The sequence below is a fragment of the Chelonia mydas genome, chromosome 28 (assembly GCF_015237465.2).
Source record: "Chelonia mydas isolate rCheMyd1 chromosome 28, rCheMyd1.pri.v2, whole genome shotgun sequence".
NCBI lineage: Eukaryota > Metazoa > Chordata > Testudines > Cheloniidae > Chelonia > Chelonia mydas.
The window spans coordinates 4268246-4293882 of NC_051268.2; the positions used below are offsets into that span (position 1 = coordinate 4268246).

The 25637-nt window shown below is 50.0% G+C and overlaps 2 protein-coding genes and 1 non-coding gene across 12 annotated transcripts in view; 1 reads left to right on the plus strand and 2 right to left on the minus strand.

Moving 5' to 3' along the window:
* The window catches only part of LOC102943236 (zinc finger protein 883), a 2438435-nt gene that overhangs the window by 838794 nt on the left and 1574004 nt on the right, over window positions 1-25637 (plus strand). For 6 of the 9 annotated variants that reach the window (XM_037887419.2, XM_043537244.1, XM_043537246.1 and 3 more), the window contains 2 exons: window positions 1945-2058; window positions 2464-5041. In XM_037887419.2, the coding sequence (XP_037743347.2) occupies window positions 1945-2058; window positions 2464-3881 (1532 nt within the window). In that variant the 3' untranslated portion in view covers window positions 3882-5041. Of the gene's footprint in view, window positions 1-1944; window positions 2059-2424 lie in introns of those variants that run through there. The other 3 variants (XM_037887418.2, XM_037887427.2, XM_043537249.1) reach the window with 2 other exon arrangements.
* The window catches only part of LOC114020163 (zinc finger protein 501), a 1907800-nt gene that overhangs the window by 804795 nt on the left and 1077368 nt on the right, over window positions 1-25637 (minus strand). The gene's annotated exons all lie outside the window — the stretch shown is intronic.
* Window positions 21770-21841, minus strand: TRNAC-GCA. Its single transcript has one exon. It is a non-coding gene; the product is annotated as a tRNA-Cys (tRNA).

Consider the following 25637-nt stretch of genomic DNA (forward strand, 5'->3'; position numbering starts at 1 on the left):
GATATTCTATGATTTTAAGGGCATTGGCCAGTCTGGACTACATTGTCTTTGCTTTTCTGTGCTCATCTAAAACTTTCCAATGCTTTGTTTCAGTTGACTAATGAACCCTGCTATGTTTTAAAATTCTGCCCAGTGTGCGAGCAAAAACTTGCTGAGGTGCATTGAAGCATGAACGAGGAATGGTCTCTGAAGAGGAGTGTGGTTCAGCTGAACCTGCTGGCAGAGCTCACAGGTTGAAATAGGAGTGTTGAAACCAGAGGCTCAGTCTCAGGTGTTGAAGCTACATGGCCTATCCTTGTGGAAGAGTGGGACCCCTTGGGGGTCTAGCGCACTCAAGGGACACGTCCCAAGGACTGTTTTAAAATCCAGGGCATAGCACAGATCCTATGGATCCATGACAGTGGGCCAGAGGTTAAGCCTTATGGGGAAAACATATAAAACAAGAAGAGCATTTAAATGCGTATTTACCATCGCCCCCTCATCAGTTCTCTTGGGAATCCCTGATCGATTCCGAAGTGTATTAAAACCTTTCTTAAAGGGTTACCTCTTGGTTATCAGGTCATGTCAGTTTGTAGCCCAAAAAGCCCCCTCAATCAGCTCAAACTCAGCTATTTCTCCCCAAAAAGTCTGTCTTTTTCAGTCTCCTGAAAGAGGTAAAATCAGTCACTGCCCCCTTCTGCATTGGGCAAAGCTTCAAATGATGGGAGATCTGCATAACCAGCCTTGAGATCTGGCATTCATCACCCCTTAGTCACAACAGATTGCACAGGAAACCCATCCCTGAGCCCTCCCTGGTATCATCTGGCCCATCTCAGCATCATAGTCTGTGAAGTGTTCATGCTTTCAAGGACTGGCTCATATATACACATAACAGTCATAACTACAGCCAGTGTTTGCTGGCAATGAAAACAAAGTAATTGACAAACATGAGCAACGTATAATCCTTTACAGCATGAAAGTGCATTGGGGGGAGGGGACAGGAGCCAGCTGTGGGCGGGGGGGGGGGCCAGACCCTGGGCATAGAGAGCCTAGAGCCAGCTGTGTGCTGGGGAGGCAGGGCATGAACCAGATGTGTACGGGGAGATGAGCAGGGGAGAGGTGCTGTGGACACAGCTGAGAGCAGGTGCGAGCGCTGTCTGCTCTGCAGCATGATGAGGAAGCCCAGCGTCCCACTACCAAGTGCCTTGCCTGCCCACGGGAAGCTCCACAGTGGTTTTGCTGAGTCCAGACTTGTATGGGGAGGGAAGAAATTAGCAAGTTTCAACAGCAGCCAGCCTCTTCCCTGTGTCCCGGGGAGGAGTCAGGTGTCTCCAGGCAGAAATCGGGGGGGGGGGGGGGGGCATGATGGGGGGCTGTGTGCCCAGCCCACACATCACTTCTGCTCTGCACCCTGGGGATGAGTCAGGTGTCTCTGGGCAGAAATCTGGAGGTTGTGATCCTGCATGCCCCACCCACCCTCTGTTCAGCAATTCCAGATGTGAAGGGTGATTCCAGAAATGAAGAATAACTTCGGGAAAAAAAGCATTCATAGCGACAATTTCCAGAAAACTTTGGTCCTAGTTGTAACATTAAATACGGTAGTCTCAAGATGGATGCCTGTGTTCATCAGATCTGTCACTCTGCCTTCACATAGTTCACTCGGCTGGTGGGTTCTACCCCTTCCCCCATTCTGTGTCCGCCTTGTCTATTTAGACTGTAAATTCTTCATGGCATGGGCCATCTACTATTCTGGGTTTGTACAGGGACCCACTGTTAATTGGCCCTTAGGCACTAAGATAATGAATATGATTTATAATAATAATTCTCCTGCCACTTTGAGCCAAAGAAGCTGGCCTTGGGATGTTACTACTTAAAAATGAGCTGGGGTTAAAGCCATGGAATATTCTTTGTGACAGGTATCCCACAAATTCCACGGACCTTCCTTATTTTCTTTGCTTTGAGCAGGGTTTCCAATTTCCAAACGTGATGTGATTTCATGGCTGGAACAAGGGGAAAACCCGTGGGTCCCAGATCTCCATGGCAGTGAGAAAAAAGTGATCCTGAGAGCTGCATGCAAAGGTGAGGAATTGGTGAAACCAACTCAAACTGTCTGTGAATACAGGAAACATTTAGGATGCCCTACAAAGACCTTGTGAGCTCTCCAAGTTGAGGATTGTTCCCTGCAGATGTGGAATCATTAGGCAGATGTCACTCATGGCTTCCCACGTACCCTGACTGACAACTGGCAGCAGGTCCCTCCCCAATCTTGCTTTCCCTGAGATTTATGGTGAGATGCAGACCCAGAACTAATCCCTTCCTCTCTCCTCTGGGGAAAGGTTTGGGGATAATCAGCTCCTGATAGGTTTGATCTCTCCCGCACATATTTCGGTTTGTTAATTCCTTTTTCCATTCCTGTCTCTAAGATTTCCTTTCTCTCTGGCACAGGGAGTGACCTATGTCTGGATTTTCTCTGTCTCCCATTAGGTGTTGGGATGGTGAGTGAGAATGAGGAGAAACCCCAGCAGGAAGATGCTGAGCAAGTAGAATTCCATGAAATGTTATCAGGAAGATCCAAAGGAAATGATTCCGGGAGTTGTGCACTCTCAGAAAAAGAAGAAACTTGTGAGAGTCAGCACAGGCCAGAGGAAAACCTCAGTAGCCACTCAGACCTTATTATACACGAGAGAATCAACATGAAAAAGGCACGCTACACATGCCGTGAGTGTGGGAAAAATTTTAATCGGAGCTCAGAACATATCAGACATAGGAGAATCCACACAGGAGAGACGCCTTACGCATGCTCTGAGTGTGGGAAAAGCTTTAGTCAGAGCTCAAACCTTATCAGACATCATAGAATGCACACAGGGGAGAAACCCTACATGTGCTCTGAGTGCGGGAAAAGCTTCAGTCGGCGCTCAAACCTTATCACACATCAGAGAATCCACACGGGTGAGAAACCTTATAGATGCTCTGAGTGTGGGAAACGCTTCATTGATGGTTCAGCCCTCATCTCACATCAGCGAATCCACACAGGAGAGAGGCCGTACACATGCTCTGAGTGTGGGAAAGGCTTCAAACACAGCTCACACCTTATCACACATCAGAGAATCCACACAGGTGAGAAACCTTACGGATGCTCTGAGTGTGGGAAGCACTTCATTGATGGTTCAGCCCTCATCTCACATCAGCGAATCCACAGCGGAGAGATGCCCTACAGCTGCTCTGAGTGTGGGAAAAGCTTCAATCAGAGCTCACACCTTATCACACATCAGAGAATCCACACGGGTGAGAAACCTTATAGATGCTCTGAGTGTGGGAAGCACTTCATTGATAGTTCAGCCCTCATCTCACATCAGCGAATCCACAGCGGAGAGATGCCCTACATATGCTCTGAGTGTGGGAAAAGCTTCTATCAGAGCTATGCTCTGATCACACATCAGAGAATCCACACTGGAGAGATGCCCTACACATGCTCTGAGTGCAGGAAAAGCTTCATTCATAGTTCAGCCCTCATTTCACATCAGAGAATCCACACAGGAGAGAGACCCTACACCTGCTCTGAATGCAGGAAAAGCTTCAATCAGAGCTCTGCCCTGATCACACATCAGAGAATCCACACAGGAGAGAGACCCTACTCATGCTCTGAGTGCAGGAAAAGCTTCAGTCGGAGCTCTGCCCTTATCACACATCAGAGAATCCACACAGGAGAGATGCCCTACACATGCTCTGAGTGTGGGAAAAGCTTTAGTTGGCACTCAAACCTTATCACACATCGTAGAATACACAGTGGAGAGAGACCCTACACATGCTCTGCGTGTGGGAAAAGCTTCAATCAGAGCTCAAGCCTTATTAGACATAATAAAATCCACATGAGAGAGAACTGTAATAAATGCCTTGACTAGGGCTGGCCAAAGTTTTTTTTTTTTTTTTTAAATCACATTTGCTAATTCCCACATAGTGATCTTTGCACTATCTTCACCGTGGTCTCTCAGCTCCCCCAGATGAGTTGCCTGCTTCTGCCTTTTGCTGCTCACCCTTCTTTGGGGTCAGTCCTGGAATCTTTTCTATCAACTCCTTTCGTTTTGAGTTGTAGGAGTGTGTCCTCCTCCAGCCAGCAATTTTCATCAGATCCAGAGAGATGGTTTGATCCCAACAAGCTTCGCTGAGGCAAAAACTACCTGTGCCTTACATCCACTAGGACTGTACATGGTGTTGGCGGCAGCTCCTGTTAGCGATCTTGGTGTAAAAAGACAATTACAGTTGTAGAGCCGATGCAGCCCAGGTGCAGTGGTTGCATTAGCTTTCCTCTTGACCTGACCTAAACTCCATCACTTTTTCTAGTCTAAACAAACCCTGAGCATCCCGGTTACACTGTTTCCCCCATTTCAAAGCAATTGTTAGTCATCGAGTTTCCACTTCGGGAACAAATTGTTTCATTCCTAGTTGCTCTAGTGTTGCTTCAGGTTGTGCTGGAGAGCAGATATTTTTTACTACCTTTTTCCTCACTTAAAATATATTGAACTATAACAAAGAGCAGGAACAGGGCAGGGATAGGGGAAAAGGTCATTTCACCCTCTGTAACAACAGAAGAAGACAGGGTAAGTCAGAGGGATTCCCTTATTCCCCATCACTTTCCCAACCCCCATGTTGTTCAATTGGTTAGGTCAATATTTTTTCTAAAGGGCTGGGAAGAGGATTCCCTAATAAATGACTTGTAACTCAGCAAAATACCCATGCATTTGGCTCCCAAAGCAGTTGTGTCCCAGGCCCTGCAGGAGGTCACTCCTGCAGCTGTCTCCTTCCGAATCAGATGCATGATGCCTATTATTTGGGAAATGCAATCCCCTAGCTAGGTAGAAATGGAAAAAATGAAACTGACATTTCTGTTCCGCTCGCCCCTGGGAGATGCTGCAAATGTGTAGAAAATGAAATCCGTGTTGAATGTGATAGAGCTGCAGAAAGATACCTATTTTTAATAGATTCCTGACTTTTGGTGTCTTACAGGGATTTTAAGACACACCTGAATTTAGTCCCTAATTTAAATCTGTGCCACCAGATTAAAGAAATAAAAGGCCATATTTGGGGGATTTATACCTCATTATCACAACTGGTATGTTGTGTGGTTGGTGAAGAATTCTACCCCAGAGAAGTGTAAAATTACTCCAAGTAAGGTCAAAGATTTGACAAGAACTCAGGTAGAAATTACAGGTTTTAGTGGTTGATTTTCACCCAAAGAGATGGACGCTGTGGTGACCTGTGGCCCAGGTAAACTATTTTTAGAACGCTGCTCTCTAGTTAAGTGACATTGATCACACTCCTAAAGGATGCTATCATTAAATTGTGAACAGCTGTCTTTTACCATTTGGCTCCAAAGTTTCATGAACCACAGAGAGAAACAGCTGATTGCTTCAGAACGATTCTATGCCTATGGGTCCCAGTCTGGCTGCCTTGTTGGACAAGAAGCACTTCCATGCTGGGCAAATGATGGTAGCCCATGGGGGAATGTATCAGATTCCAAGTTCAGACTGCAGGATACATGAATGCTGAGTCCTGATGCTGTGGTTTTGTCTCTTAGTTTTGTTCTTAAGTCTAATGCATTTGTATCATTTCTCCGCCTCCTGCTACTTTGAAAGATTAGAAAGTGTGAAAATAGAGCACAGGTGGTTTTTCTCATGATGCAACCTTCCTATGTAGTTTTAGACCCTTTCCACCCACACTTACGGGAGAAGACTCAGGGAGAAATGAACTCACAGAAATGGAAGGCTCCTAGGTAATTGTAGAATGTGACTTCACACAAAGCTCACTGGGTGGAAATGGGAATAAAGACAAAACTTCCCTATTGGTTTATATTTTTAATCTTTGAATAAGTTGTTACCAGCGACAATGAAATTAAAAATGAAGTTAATTAGTGAAACGTAAGAGGCTGATTCTGTGATAACTTTCAGTGTTACAATATAATTCAGCTTTTCTACTTCTCTCCCTGCCCCCTCCTACTATATCGGAAATGGTGGCTAATCCTGAAATTAAAACCTCACTCCAAAGGAATTAGAGTGGGGGAATATGTGAGAGAAAAAGCATGTACAAGAACAGAGACCCAGTATAGGCTGTAATTATTTGTATTTCAAATGGAATTTATTTTGATAAATTTTAAAATCTTCTGTTAAGAGGAAAATTACTTGAGACAAGATGTGAACCTTTTATCCAGTTAGAGGGGAACAGCCACAGAGTTCCCCAGGTCTCTTGTTTGCAAAGCAAAGATGTCACATGAGGCAGGAGATGTCAAAATCTAAAATGGTGATGGATGTGTGGTGGGAGCTTTTCTGGGTTGTTGGGGTTTTTTTGTTTGTTTTTTGTTTGATTTGTTTTTTTCATTTAATTTTTGTTTTCTTTTTGCAACCAGTTATTTTTATAGGGCCTGAGGCCCCTTTTCCTTCCAGCTGTTTAATCCTCAGGCCTGGCTCTGGAAACCTCCTCAGAATTGGCCTTGTGTTACTTTCATGTTTCATAGCTTTGGGGTTCACACACCCACACGACATGCAGTTCACAGCAGCAGATACTATGAGAAGCCTGCTGGGTTAAGCGGGCCTTTTCCAAACTGACATTGGCCCAAAGTGTGCCTCAATTCAGCTGGATTGGAACATGTCTGTATCAAAGGAGTGGTTCACACCTGATTTGCCCAGAGACCTTGGGGGAGATGTGGTGAAATAGGATAAGTAGGAGCCAACAACAATAACGGTAAAGGCGAAAGACCTTCACCTTGCAGGTCAACAAGCCTGTTCTATTCATTCTCTCTGAAGCATCTGGCACTGGTCACTCTTAGGCAGCACACTGGGCTAGATGGACCTTTGGTCTGACCCAGTATGACCAGCCTTGCGTTCTTATGTAAGTCGTCTACGGCCTTGTCTATGCTGGCAAGTTTCTGCACAGTAAATCAGCTTTCGGTGGTGTAACTTCTCAGGTGTACGCACGGCCAAGCCACTTAATGCGCAGAAACTGTGCAGTTGCAACACTGTAAAAAAAAACAAAAAAAAACACCCTGATGAGCTGCGTAGAGCTTTCTGCACCGGGGCTACAGCACCACGATGCCAGTGGAGACACCATGGTCACTTACAGCACTGCGATTGGCCTCCGGGAGGTGTCCCACAATCCCTGTTCTCGCCTCTCTGATCATTGGTTTGAACTCTACTGCCCTGCCTTCAGGTGACCAACCATAAACCCAATCCCTTAAATTCCTTGGGAATTTTGAAAGTCCCCTTCCTGTTTGCTCGGTGACGCATGCAGTGGTCTCAGCGTATCTTTCCAGGTGACCATGGCTGCTCCATGGACCAGCGATCCCCCGCTTCGAGCAATGCTGAGCTGCTGAACCTCATCAGCATTTGGGGAGAGGAGGCTTTCCAGTTCCAGAATTATGATACCTACAGCGAGATTTCACAATGCATGAGAGAAAGGGTCCATGACAGGGACACCCTGCAGTGCAGGGTCAAAGTGAAGGAGCTGTGGAATGCCTATCACAAGGCGCAGGATGCAAACCGCCGCTCCAGTGGTGTGCCCAAGAGCTCCTGGTTCTACACTGAGCTGGAAGCGATACTTGGTGGTGACCCACCTCCACTGTGAATGCCACTGTGAGTACTTGGGTGGCTCATGTGCCAGTCAAGAGTGGACCAAACCAGGAGGAGGAAATCTTGGATGAGGATGTGGAGGCGGAGGGGGACCCAGATGCAGAGGACAAGTCGGAGGTGAGAGATGCATGCAGCCAGAAGTTCTTCTCTACCCCAGAGGAGGCTAGCCAGTCACAGCTGTCGGAGCTTGGTGAAGTGGAAACAGGAGAGGAGGCCCTTGGTAAGTGGCTTTGATTTTGGGAATCACGGAAGCAAGTTGTTGGGGGCAGGAGGGTTGCAGAAGGAAGATTTGTGTCTGTATGATGTGCATACCACCCCATACCTAGTCTGAGCAGTGGAATAGGGTGTTCGTTGACTCCCTTACTTCACAGGAATCTGCCCCAGAGATCACCATGAAACTCTCATGGAGATATTGGGGAATCTGCTGCTGCAGGTTCTTTGGCAGAGCTGCTTTGTTTCTTGCCCCATTAACGGTAACTTTCCCGTGCCACTCTGCCATCACTGGGGGACGGGGACGGGACATTGATCATTGCTGCACACAGGCGAGCTGCATAAGGGCCAGCGCAGATGCCAGTCTTGGAGAAGACCCGCCCTTGATTTCCTGCTCACCCTCAGCAGCGAGATATCTTCCACAATGAAAGCAGCCTGTGGTAAATGTGGGCACACGAATGATTATAAGCCCTCCCCCACCCCCACACACCGTGCTTTCTCTCCCCAAGAGCCATGTGCCCAGTGTACAGGTCCTGGAACAGTGATTTCTCCTACCCTTGCTGTTACCATTTTGGGGGAGTTGTGGCTCATGTGATTGCCTGGGGTCAGCCAGTTAGTGATAGGTATGTGCAAAGGGACTGTTTTTTAAATCACTGCATCCGTGGTCTGTGTGTTGCAAACAATACTACTACTGTAAAATGTTGCATTTTAGTTTCACAAATATGACCTTGGGAGCCGAGCTTCCCTCTTTGTTATCACTGGCTGAACTGCTATGCAGAATTAGAAAGCAGCCATGAAGAACTAAAGAGAACTTTCTGCATGATGTCATGATGCACTCCATAGCCGAAAAGCAAGAATTGAAGGAAAGGCCGGACAGCGAGAAGAGGGACCGAAAGGAGAACGCAGTGCCCCAGAAAGAATCCATGGAGTGGCTCTGAAATGTTTTGGAGCGCCAAGCGGACATGGTCCAGGCACTACTAGCACTGCAAACTGAGCAGCTCCATGCCCGCCCTCCCCTGCACCCACTATCACAAAACTCTTTCCCAAGCACCCCCCAGATACCACCAACATACTCCTATCAACCTCCTGGTTCTAATCTGTACCCGCTGCATTCCACTCCTGCACCATCACAGTCCAGCCCTTTGGACGCCCAATGCCCACTGCACTCCACACCTGTCCCTCTGCAGTTTATTTCTGCTGAAGTACAGTACCCCCTGCACTGTACTCCAAAGGATAAGATTGCATATGATACCTAGTGTGATACAGCATGGCCAGAGGGCAGCAGGAGAGTGGTGTTTTTTTGTAAGCAAAAAAAGGTGTTTTTATTTGCATAACACACTTACAAAACAAAAACAACAGTATATGCAATGTGTAACACAGCAACCAATCACAATTGTTTTCTCAGTAGCTTCAGGGGAGGGAAGTGTTCAAGCTTGCCTGGCCCAGGGCGGGGGGGGCTTCCTCGACTCATGTGGTCTTCCACTCTTCCGAGTTACCTGGTGGCCCAGAGCGAGGGGGCTTCATCGACTCTCAAGGTCTGCCACCCCCTCGAGTTACCTGGCGCCACGCCCAGTGTCACCAACAATTCCCTCCTTTGAAAGCACCCAACAAGAGGGGCAGGCTCTGGGGTGGACAGTCTGGGGGGGCACGTGTACCCACGTGTGAAAGGACCCCTCTAAGGTGGTGGTGTCTGCAGCAGCACTGGTTGGGGCTGGGGTCCCTTACTCTCTCCCCCAATCAAAGAGTCAAACAAAGGGAACTGGACGGGGACACCGAGCAGAGAACCTCGGACAGCGTCCACCGCTCCTCAAAAGCATCAAGGGAGTCGGTGGACACCACCCAGAGGAACTCCCCCCAGATACGTGAACAGACTGGGGATCGAAAAACGGCCCCACAGTCACAGGAAACTCTATCGGCCAACCTCCTCTCTCTGGTTTTATAGATGGCTGTTTTAGTCAGGGCCAGGAGGAGGTTAACTAGGAGATCCTGCAACTTTGTGAGGCCACGGATGGGGAGTGCATAAATAAAAAGGTGAGGTGAAAAATGCAACCAAAAACGTAATAGAAGATTTGTGAGGAGCCGGAACAGGGGCTGCAGCCTGGTGCACTCCAACTATACGTGTGCCAGGGTTTCCCTCACACTGCAAAAGGGACAAGTATCTGGGATGGGGGTGAACTGTGCCAAGTATGTGCCCGTGCCCACAGCTCCGTGAAGGAGCCGCCAACTAATCCCCCGACGGGTCTTGGAACCAAGGTGGAATATAGGCTGGCCCACCGGAGCTGCTCACCCTCCTAAGGTGGCAGCTGGCTCGCAGTAAAGGGGTGAGGGGGTCGATTGGGTCTACAGGGCAGGGGTCCAATTAAAAGGTCCGGTGGGCCTGGGGTAGAGGGTGGGCAGGGCGTGCCCTTGAGCAGGACCTGGTCGAGGTAAGCTCGAGCAGCGGGTGGCAAAGCGGCCTTCACCTCCTGAATACGCGCCGGGGGGTAGGAGGTCTGGAGAGCCCCATGCACCGAGCGAGCGTCAGGGGATCCAGCCAGTCTCCCCGGTTGTAGTCCAGGAGGTCTCCAACTCTCGTGACTTCTGCCAGGATCAAGCTCAGGTGCACTGAGCGGGACTCTGCCACCTGCACACGGAGCTGGGGGTTGTGTAGCGGGGCAGATCTCCTCGCGGAGCCCCTCTTGGTGGCCGCCATGGACCTGGTCATGAAAAACAGTTTCCAAGTCCAGAGGAGGTCCAGGTAGAAAACCAGCAGCCCGGAGAGGTCTCACAGAAGACCTCCCGGACGGAGATAAAAGAACTGCCGGTCATATCGGAGCCCTTGGATGCAGTGCAGGATGGCGTGCGCCAGTATGCTCCACGCCGAACTACCTGCACCATAGAGGAGCCTCCATAGGGCGTGGAGGCAGAAGATGCGGACCTGAGTGTGTAGACACTTCAGGCCCTCTCCTCCTTCCTTCAGGGGTAGATAAAGAACCCCTACAGGGGCCCAGTGCATTCCTGACCAAAAGAACCCCAGAATCGATGTCTGGAGGTTGGTTAGGAAACCCGGGGCCGGGACCAGGGTGTTGAGCCAGTAACAGAGCATGGACAGGACTAGTTGATTAAGCACCAGTGCTCTTCCTCGGAGGGAGAGACATCAGAGTAGTCCCGTCCATTTCCGGAGCCGCTCTATCACCCTGCTCTCTAAATTTTCCCAGTTCTCTGGCGGAGAGGGATGCGTGGCAGAAAGATAAACGCCGAGGTAGAGCAGCGGATCCATGCTCCACCGGATGGTCTGAAGTGTGGGTGGGAGGGAGCGCGTCTGCCGCCAGTCTCCTACCGCCAAGCCAGAGCTCTTGACCCAGTTGACCCGGGTGGAGGAGGCTGCCGAATAAATGGCCTGGCAAGCCTCCACCTGCGCCAAGTCGCCCGGGTCTTGGACCACGAGGAACAAGTCATCAGCATACGCCGACAGGAGCAGCCGCAGCTCCGGCTCCCGCAGCACAGACCCTGTCAACCTCCTGCAGAGGAGACAGAGGAAGGGCTCGATCGCCAGATCATAGAGCTGGTCCGAGGGGGTATCCCTGCCGTACTCCTCGCCCGAAGCTGACCAGTTCGGTCACAGTCCAGTTGAGCTTAACCAGACACTCTGCGGAAGCGTACAGCACCTGGAGAAAACCCACAAACTGGGGTCCAAAGCCAAACGCCTGCAGAGTTCTCAGGAGGTACCCGTGGTCCACCCTATCGAATGCCTTCTCCTAATCTAGGGACAGGAGGGCGAACGACAGACCGTCTCTACAGCCGAGTTCCAAAAGGTCCCAAACCAGAAATAGATTATCAAAGATACTGCAGTCCGGGACGGTGTAGGTCTGGTCTGGGTGGATCACGTCCGCCAGCACAGACCCTAGCCGCAGCGAGATTGCTTTTGCTATGATTTTGTAGTCCATGCTGAGGAGTCGTAAATCGCGGAGGTCTCCCTTCTTCAGCAATAAGGTGAGCACAGCTCACCTGCACGAAAGAGGGAGGACCCCGCTGTGCAGAGACTCGGCCCAGATGGTGACTAGGTCTGGGCTGAGAACGTTCCAAAACACACGGTAGAACTCCACAGTCAGCCTGTCCATGCCTGGAGACTTATTAGTGGGCATACGATGAAGGGCTTCCGAGAACTTGGCCAGAGTGAGAGGCAACTCTAGCGGTTCTCGGTCGCTCGCGCTGACCATAGGGAGCTCCTCCCAGAGCACTCTGGAAGCGCTAGGGTCGGTCGGATCCAGGGAGAAAAGACTTGCGTAGAAGGCTCGGGCCCTCCCGCACATCTCCACCGGTTCCATGAGGGGGGTGTTGGCTTCTGCCAGGAGGCAGGTGACGTGTTTCTTGGCCCCCCTCATTTTCTCCAGGGCATAGAAGAAGCGGGAGCTGCGATCCATCTCCCAAAGGAGGCGGATGCGGGATCGAACAAAGGCACCCCGGGCCCGATGGTCCTCGAGGGCCCGGAGCTCCTCCCACTTCTCCCGGCACGCTCCACAGAAGAGTGGGTCCTCAGGGCTGGCAGCCAGGTGCCTCTCCAGCTCTAAGATCTCCTGTTCCAACTGCTCTATCACCACATTTCTCCGTCGGCTGGTGCCCCAGGTGTAGTCACTGCAGAAAAGCCAGGCACACACCTTCCCCAGGTCCCACCATCTCTGCGCCAAGGAAAAGGCACGCGCTGCCCTCGCCAGACCAACCAGAATTCCCGGAAGGATGTCACGAAGCCCTCATCCTCCAACAGGCTGTTGTTAAAATGCCAATAGGCCGGCCCTGGCCTCTCCACACAAAGGGAGGCTGTCACGGTGGCTAGATGATGGTCATAAAATGGGGCTAGCTGAATACTGGAGGAGTGGGCTCATGAGAGATGGAAGAGTTATAAATAAATGCGGTCTAACCAGGAGTGGCGCAACCGATGGGCTTCCACCCGGACAAAGGTGAATGTGGAAGTGTCATCCAGGTGGTGGTCACGCCAGATGTCCATTAGGGAGTGATGTACAACTATCTCCCGGAGCGTGTTCATGGCAGCCGGGCTCTGCTCGGTCCCCAAGCGGTCCCGCTCCTCGAGGGTGGTATTAAAATTCCCTGCCAGGACCAGGCACTCGTGAGAATCTAAGGTGCCGAGGAAGGCGGATGCCTGCTGATAGAATTGCAGCCGCTCCGGGCCCGATGTCAGGGCATAGAAGTTAACGAGGTTAACCACGAGCCCCTCCATACGGACCCGGAGATGCAGCAGGCGACCCGGCACAGCCCCGGCAACCCCTAGCTCCTCGGGCCGTAGGTCACGGGAGAACAGGGTCATCCCTCCAGCCTGTTGAAATGTGGAATGGCTAAAGTAGACCCTGTCCCCCCACTCCAACCGCCAACTGTCTTTAGCAGTCAGATCCGTGTGGGTCTCCTGCAGGAAAACCACAGAATACCCTCCCTCCCGATCAGGCTCGAGGGTTAAGGGGGTGGGGAGGGAGCTGTCAGTGATATCAGGTGCGGGCTCTATGGTGGATTTAGCAGCCACAGCATCAGGAGGTGGATTATCTTCTGTAGGGCCCCCGCCCGGGAAGGAAGTCGATTGCTCCGCACCAACAGGGGGTGCGCCTGGCGACTCGTGTCCTGGCCGCGTGGCGCCAGCTTTCACCTGAGCTGGCTGGGTGGTCGTCAGCGGGGTGCCATCAGCAGCCGGGTCGATGGAGGAGTCCAGGGGCTCCTCGGAGGTGGGAGCAGAAGCAGCAGTTAGGGGGAGGGAGCATGGGGAAAAGAGAGGTGGAGTGAGGTCGCCCAGATCAAGGTTTGCTGGCAAAAGGTTGTCCTCCCCCTGGGCGACTGGCGTCAGATCTAGGGCCTCGATCTCCTCGAACATGGAGGAGAGGACACTTTCCACCACCCCAGGGTTCTCCCCGCTGGCACCCGCCACGACGGTTGCCTCGGGGTTCACGGGGGCTTCGGGTAGTGTCAGGACAGAAGGGGCTTCCTCGAGGGTCTCGGAGGGGAGGGTCTCCCGTGGAGGGGAGACACTACCTTCCGGTGCTGCCACGTCTTTCTTGGCTGACACCGGTGGATGGGACACACTCGTGGGCAAAGCGGAAGGTTCGGCACCGGTGCCCCCTTCCTGGTCTTCCAGGGGGCCTCCGCTTCGGGTGGAGGAGGCAGAGCTCGAGCCTTCTGCTTGCCTCGCTTCCCCTGGACTAGGGCCCGGCCCTCCATGGCATCATCTGGGGACTGGTTAGCAGGGGTCGTGTCAGGGGGTAGAGACGATGGCTCAGGGACTTGGGGGGGGGGGACGGTGGAGCAGCATAAGGGAGGGAGGATTCTCCCTGGGGCAGGCTCTCTCCCATGCCTGGTGGTATCTCTGCCACACCCTCCTCCATAGGCCCCGCCAGATTGTCAGCAGTGAGGGCGGGGCTCTCCCACTCGTCTGGGCATTGTAGGGGAGGTGCCCCTTGGGCCTGAGTGGGAGTAGTGGTGGTCCAAAGAGGATGGGGGGCGGATTTGGGTACCGGGTGGCCAGGGTCATCGGCAATGACGGGGCCGATGTTCTGCCGGGTCTCGGGGATCCCAGGTGCCCCTCCTTGCCGGGCTAAGCGGCAGTCCCTCCAGACATGACCAGACGCCTGGCAGAGGTAGCACTGGGCTTCCCCCATGGAGAAGTACACCTGGTAACAGGCCCCCTGGTGGGGAACTCTGAAGGACCCCTCGTGCGCTTCTCCGTCATGCGCCGCCGACAGCAGTAGAAGCTGCACTTGCCGGCAGAAGGAAAAGATGTGACGGAGGGTGGGGTCCTTGCATCCCAACGGGAGAGGGCTGATAACAGCAACAGGTTTCCCCAGGATGGAAAGGGCGGGTAGCAGGGCAGTACTGGGGAGAAAAGGAGGGACAGAGATCAGGACCAGGTGGACGCCCAGGTCCTCTAGCAGCTCTAGAGGGACAAACACCTGCCCCACTGCCAGGCCCCTCTCCCCTGCTTCCTGGGCGGCAGCCTCTGATGCTAAGAAGAAGATGACCTTCCCGTACATTTTGGAGGCCGCCACAATGGTCGAGGGCCCCACCACTCTTGCCAACGCCCACACGTAGGTCTCCACGTGGGGCAAGGTGGGCACCAGGCAGCATCGCACACCGTGCTTCCTTGTCATGGTGGGAAAGGGGCCCCGGCTGCTATTGATGGTGGCGGAGGCGATGGGCAGGAGAGATGACAAGGCGGCAGGCGGGGGGGGCTGAGGGAGGGACACCTGCAGAGCTGTTGGAGGAGGCAGTGGGGAAGGATGCCGTGGTCAGTGGCGGGGCCGCAGCAGTGGGGGTGGCCTCTGCTATGGAGGGCCTGGTGGCTTTAGCGGGGCCCTTCCCCTTCTTCTTGCCCTGGCCTTTCCCGCTGGCTGGGGGGGCTCCCCTAGAGTCTGGGGAGGCGATGGGCATGGCAGCGGCGGAGGTCACCCCAGTGCCCTCCATTGCCGATGCCCCAGCGGGTTCGGCAGCGGCGGCAGGTGGTTAACAGGAGTTGGGGTCAGGTAAAAAGGGACCAGCTGTGGGGTGGACAATGGGGGGGGGGGGGGCAAATGAACCACCGTGCGCTTGTCCAGAGAGTTCTGTTTGGTTGGCTGGTGCTTCTGGCCCACACGGTGGAATCAGGGCTAGCAGCTGAGTTCAGAGGCAGCTGTTAAGCAGCCAGCAAAGACGGTGGAGGGGGGCAGTGCTGAAGATCGTAGTGTGGGGGTTGGGAGGACACAGATGGATTGGGGGGCAGTTCCGTGCCACACCCCCTGTGTCCCTACAAACACAGTCAAGGCCTCCCCCCACACGAGAGCACAGTTTGAAAATTACTCAGTCTTAAGGCCTCCTCCACGGCAATTTGTAGATTCTCTGGGTGGTGTTCTTCTGGTAGATGCCTTTTTCCCTTTCTTTTCCGGGCTTTCTTTGCAGCTGTAGCATTCCAGGGATGCTGGAACAGATTATAAGAGTCTCTCTTGGCCGGATAAGGGTCCACAAACAAACAGCAAGCGGCTGGGTCCCTCCACTCCCTCCCTCCGGGGAGCAGGCCAGCAGGCTCCCCCTCTCTCAGGGGGCCTCAGCTGGAGCGGTAGCAGCGTTTGAGGGTGGGGGGGCAGGGGACTGACAGCCAGCCGGCTGACAGCCAGCCGGCAGCCGACCAGCACTCCAGCAACAGCAGAAAAAAAAAGGGGGGGGGGGAGAAGGGGGGAGAGTGTCTGGCCTGGTCAGGGGGGAATCTGAAAGCAGGGGCAAAAAGTAAGGAAAGCCCAGGCCAGAGGGCAGCAGGAGAGTGCCAGAAGGGAGCCTTATTCCCTGTAGAGGGAAGAAAGTTTGCTATAAATTAATTAAAGCACCTGAAGCCAGTCACATGATAAAAACTCCCTGCTTCAATCAGACAAGAGGAGGAGTTGAAGCAGAGTGGATTGGTGTTGGAGCAGAGAGCAGTTTGGAGGGAAGCAGAGGAGAGTTTGGAGAAGTGCTGCGGTGGGCTAAGAAAACCAAGACCCGTGGTAAAGGGACACCTGGTTTGTGCAGAGGGAGGGCAGGAAGCCCCACAAGCTGAAGGGCAGGAGAGGGAAGTAGCCCAGGGGAAGGAGCCACTAATTCTAGTGGTTTACCACTATCCCCAGGGCCCCTGGACTGGGACCTGGAGTAGAGGGCTGGCCCGGGTCCCTCCCTCTCCTCTCCCCTTCTCTAGGACACTAGTGGGGCAGTTAATACCCCAGTTCATGGGCAAGAAATGGTGCCCTGAACACCCCTCCCCCTGCCCCCCCAAGAAGAGAAAGCGCGAGACCCATCATAGTAGTGCCAGCAATTTGCCACACTAGACATACACAAATCTTTAATTGTCCCAGGACTTCACCTCCTCATGGGACCCTCCCATCCCCCACAGTGCTGATGTTTTTTGTTTGTTTGTCTCTCTCCCCTGCTTGTTGCTTTTTAATAAAAGTATAGTTTTGGTTTGAAAGCAAACAGAGCCCTGCAAAGCAACAGGCAGTTTTCTTAAACCTTCATAGTGCATCATCTGCACAAATCACAGTCACCTCCTAACATTACAAGCACTGCACTCCTGTGCATAGCAGCAAATATTAGTGGCTTTCAGCTTCAAATTGCTGCCTCAAGGCATCCCTGATCCTTATGGCCCTGCACTGCGCCCATCTAATAGCCTTGGTCTCCGGCTGTTCAAATTCAGCTTCCAGGTGCTGAGCCTCAGTGGTCCAGCCCTGAGTGAAGCTTTCACCCTTCCCTTCACAAATATTATGAAGCATACAGCATGTGGCTATGAGCATATTGTCATCGGCCAGGTCCAGCCTTCCATACAGGCAGCGCCAGCGGGCCTTTAAAAGGCCAAAAGCACACTCAACAGTCATTCTGCTCTTGCTCAGCCTGTTTTTGAACCACTCCTTGCTGCTGTCAAGGTGTCCTGTATATCGCTTCATAAGCCACGGCATTAAGGGGTAGGCAGGGTCTCCCAGGATCACAATGAGAAAAGGAGTACTTGTGGCACCTTAGAGACTAACCAATTTATTTGAGCATGAGCTTTCGTGAGCTACAGCTCACTTCATCAGATGCATACTGTGGAAACTGCAGAAGACATTATATACACACAGAGACCATGAAACAATACCTTCTCCCAGCCCACTCTCCTGCTGGTAATAGCTTATCTAAAGTGATCATCAAGTTGGGCCATTTCCAGCACAAATCCAGGTTTTCTCACCCTCCGCCCCCCCCCCCCCCCCCCCACACACACACACAAACTCACTCTCCTGCTGGTAATAGCCCATCCAAAGTGACCACTCTCTTCACAGTGTGTATGATAATCAAGGTGGGCCATTTCCTATCATGCTATCATGTCTTGCTGCTAGACCTATCCGGGGAAGTGGGACTGCCTACCCCGTCACTTTCCCCCACCCATGGAAAATCCATATATTCCATTGTAATCGATTGATTGACAGTGTCTCTGAGCCTAATAAGCAAGGTGACACTCCGTCAGCGCTGTACATAATAAACTCCTGTGCTTGACCTCTACATGGTGTGGATTTATGTCCTTCAGTGTTAGTTTTAGCTGATGTATTTTCAAACTGGGCAGAGGCCTTCCCTTGCAGAAGAGCAGATGCCATGACTGTTGTGAAAATTTTGCTTAAGGATTTTATACCAAGGTTTGACATACCTGTTGGTATCAACAGTGATTGGGGTACTCATTTTACTGGACATATAAAGAATTATGTGCAGCCTTGCAGATCCAACACAACCCCATTGTCCCCACAACCCACAGTCTGCTGGGACAGTGGAACATCAGAATGGGATCCTGAAAAATAAACAGGCAAAGATCTGTGCGGAGACAAACTTAACTTGGCCAGATGCCAGATATCTGGGTTCCTGAAAAAGCGTAGTTTGGAAACGTCTTTCCTCCCAACACAGGCACCCCACTTCCTGGGGAAGGTTTGGTAAAAATCATCACCAATTTGCATAGGTGACCACAGACCCAAACCCTTGGATCTTAGAACAATGAAAAAGCATTCAGTTTCCTTACAAGAAGACTTTTAATAGAAGTAAAAAAGAATCATCTCTGTAAAATCAGGATGGTAAATACCTTACAGGGTAAATAGATTCAAAACATAGAGAATCCCTCTAGGCAAAACCTTAAGTTACAAAAAAGACACAAAGACAGGAATATTCATTCTATTCAGCACAGCTATTTTCTCAGCCATTTCAAGAAATCATAATCTAACGCATACCTAGCTAGATTACTTACTAAGTTCTAAGACTCCATTCCTGTTCTGTCCCCGGCAAAAGCATCACACAGACAGACACAGACCCTTTGTTTTTCTCCCTCCTCCCAGCTTTTGAAAGTATCTTGTTTCCTCATTGGTCATTTTGGTTAGGTGCCAGCGAGGTTACCTTTAGCTTCTTAACCCTTTACAGGTGAGAGGACTTTTCCTCTGGCCAGGAGGGATTTTAAAGGGGTTTACCCTTCCCTTTATATTTATGACAGTTTGACTAAATTGACAACTTGATTCCAATACAATATCCTTGTTAACTCACTGATTTACTGATTTGACTTGAACTTTATCACTGTATTGTTTAACCCTTAGCTGAGTGGTGTTTATAGTCATTTAGCCTTAGTGATGTGTGCCCTTGGATTTATTTGTTCATGTTAATAAAACATGTAACTTGGATCTTGAGTCATTTCTTTCAATAAGCAACAGGGGCTGGAACTTTTATTTGTATATTTCCCTTTAATTCGATCTCCATTTTCTGCATTTTGTTACTGTTCTAAGTTAAGGAATATGCAGCAACACAAACAGACACAAACCTGTTGCTGCCCCATTCTGTGCCCATCCAGCAGGAGTAAAGAACAAACACCTCTTGGAGCAGGGATTGTAACACTGGACTGTAAATACAGACGCCTGTTCCCAAGGTTTGCTGTCTTTCTCCAATCATGGCATGAGGGTGACACCTACAGCTGCTTGTAATCACGCCTGGCAGGAAGGAGACTCCTATGTGTATTCCCTTGGGAGGCAGGGGGATCTGGGAGACCCTGGGCACTGGGGGCTACTTACCCAGAGCTCAGGAGCAGTCTACTCAGGGGTGATGCAGTAGAAAAGAGCTGGATGCTGCTTTCCCCACTTATTTCCCCTTATCCCCTTTCGGTCTCTCTCTCCTCTTTCCCTTTCTTCCCCCTCCCCTCACCCTCTGGCAGGGAGACTTGGTCACTTCCCTGCTCCCACGGGCGCTCATTCTCCCATAGCTGGGTTGGCCCCTGTGAGTGCTAATAGGAGTGAGAGCCTGGGTGTGGGTCAGTCCCTGCAGCAGCTCTGGGACACACAGAGGCAGGAGAAGGAGGAGAGATGGGGCTAATTTCCACCTCAGAAAGTCCCTGGCCTGGTAAGTGCAGCAGCTGCAGCCGGGGTTGGGCTTGAAGGAGCCAGGAAAGGTCCAGAGCAGCGGGGAGCGGCTGGCTGGTAGGAAGGAAGGCAGGGGAAACAAGGAAAAGAACCATGGGGCAGCTCCTGGAGGCTGGGCTTTGTAAGGTACAAGACACTGCCGGGGCTGCTGGCTCCAGTGTGAGCTGGGAGCCTGGGCTGAGCTCCGGGCTGCTGCTGTGGCCCCAGAGGGGCTGGCCCAGGGACAGACTTTCACTGAAGCACTTTCTGTGCCCATCCGAGGTGGGGACTTTCCCCAGCTGGGCCAGTCCCAGGCTCTGCTGCCCCTGCCAGGAGCTGCAGGCACCAGGGGCCAGAGAGACCCCAGGGGCAGCGTTGGGTGGGCAGGAGAGAGACTCCACACAAAGGCCCCTGAAGCCGAGGGTCTCGCAGCCCCTGGGGATCTGCTCCTGGGTGGGGCCAGGACAGTGATGGAGCCGCTGCCCTCACGCTGCCTCAGGTGTAGTGTGAGAAACTGCTGTCTGTAGGACTTTGCTACTTAGGGCGCACTGAGCATGCTCACATGAACTGAGCATGCTCAGTAATATCTGCTGAAGCCACTTCCCTTCACCCTGCCCTTACTTGGAATCAGATTTTGCAGACTGCTATTTACAGGTGTTAAAAGGGGGTAAATTGGAGGAGGGTGGTGTGCCTTTTACACAAGCATAAGACACAGAAGAAACAATTATTTGAGTTACTAAAATTTCCGCCTTTTCACAGCATTTTAGTTCTCAAGGTTGTTTTCATTTGCTTATTTTTTTGGAACTAGAAATGGGGAAAGAGTACATTGAAGTCAGTGGAATTACCGCAGTGAGGGATTAGTCTCATTATTTGTCACTAACAAAAGCCTTTGTTAACACAGAGTTAACTTGGACTGCGAACATCTCTTACCCTTCCAGCACATTGAGATCAATAAAACTCAAACTCTGGAAAAAACAGGGAATACAGAGCGATGGTACATGCCCAGATAACCTTAACTCTGCCCACGAGAAGAGAATCCCTGATAGCATATGAAAACAAAGAAAGGTTTGGGGACAAATTACAGCTACTTCCCGAGAGTTTGTTTCTTCTGCAATTAATTGATCCTGGCCCCATCAATTGATCCTGGCCTGGTATCTGGCCATGGAATTTACTATTTATTGTTTGTATCCCAGCATATTTAAAGACAAAACTGCTTCACAAAGGCTCCTTTATTTGAGGTTATACAAACAGGCCACATACACACCTATTTCAAGGGGATGGAATTTTCCTGACCCACAGGGAACTTAAAATAATGCTCAGGATCACACATTCCTTAGGAGAAAATGAAGGGAGGAAAAAAAACAAAAACAAAAACCACCAAACCATTGCTGTGTCTACCCAAATTATCAATGAGACCAGAAAGTGAGACTAGAGAAGTAAGACTGTGCAATTAACTATCTGGTACTACACTAACTCTGCAGTTACTTAGATGCAGACACAACCAGCTCTATGGTTGGTAACCTTACAGAGACTCTGCTGGTGATCATGAACTGGGAGCACATTCCCTTTAAGCAGCTGCCATTTGAAAGCATCCGAAAGTCACAAGGAACAGCGATCTGTGTTAAAGGAAGGTTGCCATTTATTGGAGCACCAATTGATATTGTGCGCACAAAGAGAGGTTTGAATGTGTAACAGGTAGTTGGGTAAAACTGGGTTATTTTGTTTTTGTAAGAGGTTCCTGTCCACCTCCAGTAGAGTTTTCAGTCCCAATGGCAACTTAGCAAATGTAGCACAAACTAGTCCATTCCTCCCAAGGGGATGGGGTTCTTGTTCTTCTGCACATTGTAGCCCACGGAGACCAAGAACCTGCAAATGTGCCTTCATATTATACCTTTGTTTAATGGATGAAAACATAAACTAGAGACTTAAGAGGATTGGAACTGATTTCAGCGGAGGGACCTGTTTGCTAGGGTTTTATGCATTTGCAGAGGAAAACCTTGAGTGTTTCCATTCACTTCAGGTATCCCTATTCAGTGGAACTTCTGAACATAATGGAAATGGATATGCAATTATTTTTGTTAAAGGAACAGCTTTCTAAGGGGTCACTTGGATTTGAACCAAGGACCACCTGATCTGCAGTCAAACACTCTACCACTGAGCTATGCCCCCCACGACAATGATAGAGGGGAGTTACAGATCTTGGCTTGCACACCCACCCACATAGCTACCACCTCTCAGGGAGGTGGATTAACTACATGGACGGGACAGTTCTCTCCCATCCGCTTAGAGCATCTTCAGCAATTATGAATAAGTAGGAAATAACCTACTGCATGGACAGTAACCAGTTCAATACAAGTAACTGGTTAGTAAAGAAGACTGTTTTGAATAAGATGTACCTTAGTTAGGATGCAATGTCACTGACCCCAGATTGGGACTGGTTCAAACAGGGAATTTTTTTTTAACAATTTGGCACATTGCCGATTCACTACTGTTTGGTTATACAGTAAGTGGAATGCCAATTAGTTGTTCATTACTAATAAGGTTAGGCAACTTTCTCTCACTTTGTTTTTTAATGTTTTCTAATGAGTTATGCCAGCTGCTATATAACTCTGCTAAGCAGTGGAAATAATTTCTTTAAGAAATTTTTTCCTTGCCTTCATATTGTTTCCTGAAATCAATTTATTCATTTTTATTTGTGTTTGGTTAAAAAGTTTGTCAATGCCATGCACAATTTTAAAAGGTGTGCTGTTTCTTCAGTAGCCAGGCCCTTAACACCATGAATTATAGTTTCAGAGACAGTTTCTGCTGCCCAGTCGTCAAAATAGTTAATGTTTTGTTTTTCATATATATTACTCTGTTCCAAATAGATACTCCAGATTCCGATAATCTTGAAATGAAACCCATAATTCCATTTCAATATTGGAGTCTCCTAATTCAAGAGATACCAGACTCTGGAATAGTCTTTTGCCCAGTCATTAGGTCTCATGCATGTTTCTGATAAGAAAGGTACAGTTGCCTTTACATAGTAATGCAATTTTAGCCATTTTCCAGTGATAAAGTTTTAAAATCACGGGCACCGGAACTCACTTTGATGAATAATTTACAGTTTAAATAACTGTTAGCTCTGGCCCAGGTAGTGATTTCTATAATGTCGCTATAGACAATTGCGTCCTCAATTGTCCAATGTGGTAGACTGAGGGGTAGTTGACAAGTCTTATTTATGAGGCTCTTTATCTTTTCTTCTTCCTACACTCAGGGGGTTCACTGTGCACCGATGTCCTCTGATGTCTTTGGGTACACCATTAAACAGCTTAAGTTGGTTAACATAATAAAGTTTTTGCTTGTTTGTTTTACATTTCTTTTGTTTTCAATAACCAAAATTTAATACACAGGTTAACTTTCCTTTGTGTAATAGCTACCAACTCTATTATAGCACAAATTATGCTTTTGTTCTGATTTTCCCAATTCTTTAGCATGAATGTACCTGTTTTACATGCTTTTTCAGTTGTTGTATAGACATTCATTTTCACTTAACGTGCGTGTTTGTAACCTTTGGGTGGGCTACAGTTCACTTCATTACCCTTCTCCAGTGCCAAAAAAACCAACCCCAACTCCCATAGAAGAGTAGCTGGAGACCCAGAGTTTTGTCTCTAAGGATTTTCATCAAGGATTGCACAGGGTCAATCTCCCCACATTCAAGCCCCAAAAGGAACTAAAATGAATTTAATTAAAGAACTTTACAAACTCTTATGATAAAGAAAATCTAATTTTTACAGCATGACATGGCTATTTTATAATCCACAGACATTACCTTCACAGTTATACATGTAACCCTTCTGCCAGGCCAAGTTGATAGCAGCAAGGGCCGGGTTCAGTACACAGGGGTTCCCTCTCATCAAAGCAAATGCAAAACTGGCTCGAGCCCCCACCCAGTGACCTGGGAAAATCTTACACACCCCCTGGGTGCCTCAAAGAGGCAATACTTCCCCTCTCGCAAGCACAGAGTCTCGGTGTAGCAGAGAATCTTTAACAACATGAGGTAAACGACATCAGCATTAAATTGGGGAAACACCACAACTAGTGTTCATTAACCAAACCATGAGCAAAGACCCACCCCAGCAAATTGGGCCACATCCTTTCCCTCAGGTTCTTGAGTCCCAGAACCCAAATGTCTCTTGAGTCCAGCAATCCACAAATCACCCAAAGTCCAAAAAGTCCAGCCCCAGAGTTCAAAAGTTCATCTGCAGAGTGTTACTCCCCAGTCTGGCTAAAATGTGCCTGTGTGTGCGGGAAAGAGGTAAGGGGCACCTTACATGTCCTGAAGCTGACTGTCCCACAGGGCTCCGCTCCACTCTGCCGTCTCATGAGCGCTCCGCCAGCCTATCCATGAACAGCACCACTACACTCTAGATCTTCCGGCTCCCCACTACTTGACACAGTGCTCAGTGATTTCAGCTCATAGTAGTGGGAGCCTTAGTGCTGGTGCACCATAAGGCCAAAGTGAATTCAGCACAGCGCCTGCAGCAAGACTCTTAATAGACCCAAAATTAGCTCTGACATTCCACAATGGAGAGAGACAGAGGTGCAATTGGTGTTTCAGGCCCTCACAAAGGGGCCCACACCACCAGATACTAATACCTGTCTCAAGCCTCTCTCTCTCTCTCTCTCAATTCACAGAGTTTTGGAACCCATGTCCCTTGCCTAGCGAGTGCTATTTAGTTGATGGTGAGTCCCTCCATCATAACAAAAGGCCAAGTACAGTTCCAAGCACAGTTCCCATAATCAGGGTAATAACAATTTATTCTTCCCGCCCCAATAACAGAGACACTGGGGATCCCACAACAGCCAAAGTGACCATTTGGGCAGTTATGGCCTCATTCTAGGCGGGGTGGTGTGTCTATGCAAATGAGATCGGCCCCTGAAGTTCTTTTCCACAACTTGCCACATCTCACCACCAGATCTCAGGGTGGAGCTCATCCTGACTCTGCTTACATCCCTAAACATAAAGAAAACAAATTAAAATCTGAACAGTTCAGTCCCCACAGAAGTACAGTGAGAAGAAACTGAGAGTTCCCAAAAGCTTAGGTTTGTGCACCTAAGTCTCAGAGTCTTTGATCCCCAAATCTGTACAGTCTGTGAGTCTAAAACAACATCATCTTCCCTCCACTTGCTTATAGGAGTCTTCAGCTGGAATCCATGCAGACTCCTCCTCTGCTAGCCAGTCAACAGACTGATTAACCAACCACTCAGGTAAGTGTATAGATTTCAAGAAAACCCTGTTACCAGAAAATACAAAACCGAGAATAGCAAAATGTAAAGGACTCTTTCCCCATTACTACATTTAACGAAATGTTGGTGACTCAGACTAGTTGAGACAATTTAACTAGAACTGTTTGGCTAAAATCAAAACGACATTCAAAGCGTACAATTAAAACAGAAGTTATTTTTCCCTCCCAATTTCCCCTGGCTATAATTAGCCTTGTCCAGGCTTTCCTGTTGGAGGGCTAACAGTGTCACTAACCTGCTGCAAAATGCTTCAGAATTAGGAACAGCAGCCTGCTTCCTGCAGCTGGGCTCAGCTTCTCCCAACTCATACAGGGCACGTGGCCTTCTGCAACGCACTTGCCCTGACTGCTCACCCTCATGGAGTCTGACCCCAGCAACAGGGAACCTACTGAAGCAGACCCAAAACTACCACACCCAATTCCAGAGGCTTCTGGATGTGGAGTCCTTAGTCTGCCAGGCAAGCGACGTAGCTGCAGGAGAGAATGCAGGCAGAAGCCCCGCAGCAGAGTGGGGGCTTGTGACGGGTTGGATCACAGAAGCCCCCTGGGAGCTGCCACCTGATGTGCCAAGACTACTTTTGCCTCTTTCTGTCCTGCCCAGTCAGCTTAGGACTTCAGTGCCCTGCCTGGTTTGGGCCAGACCCACTAGCCTGCTGCAAACCCAGACCCAGGTCTGAACC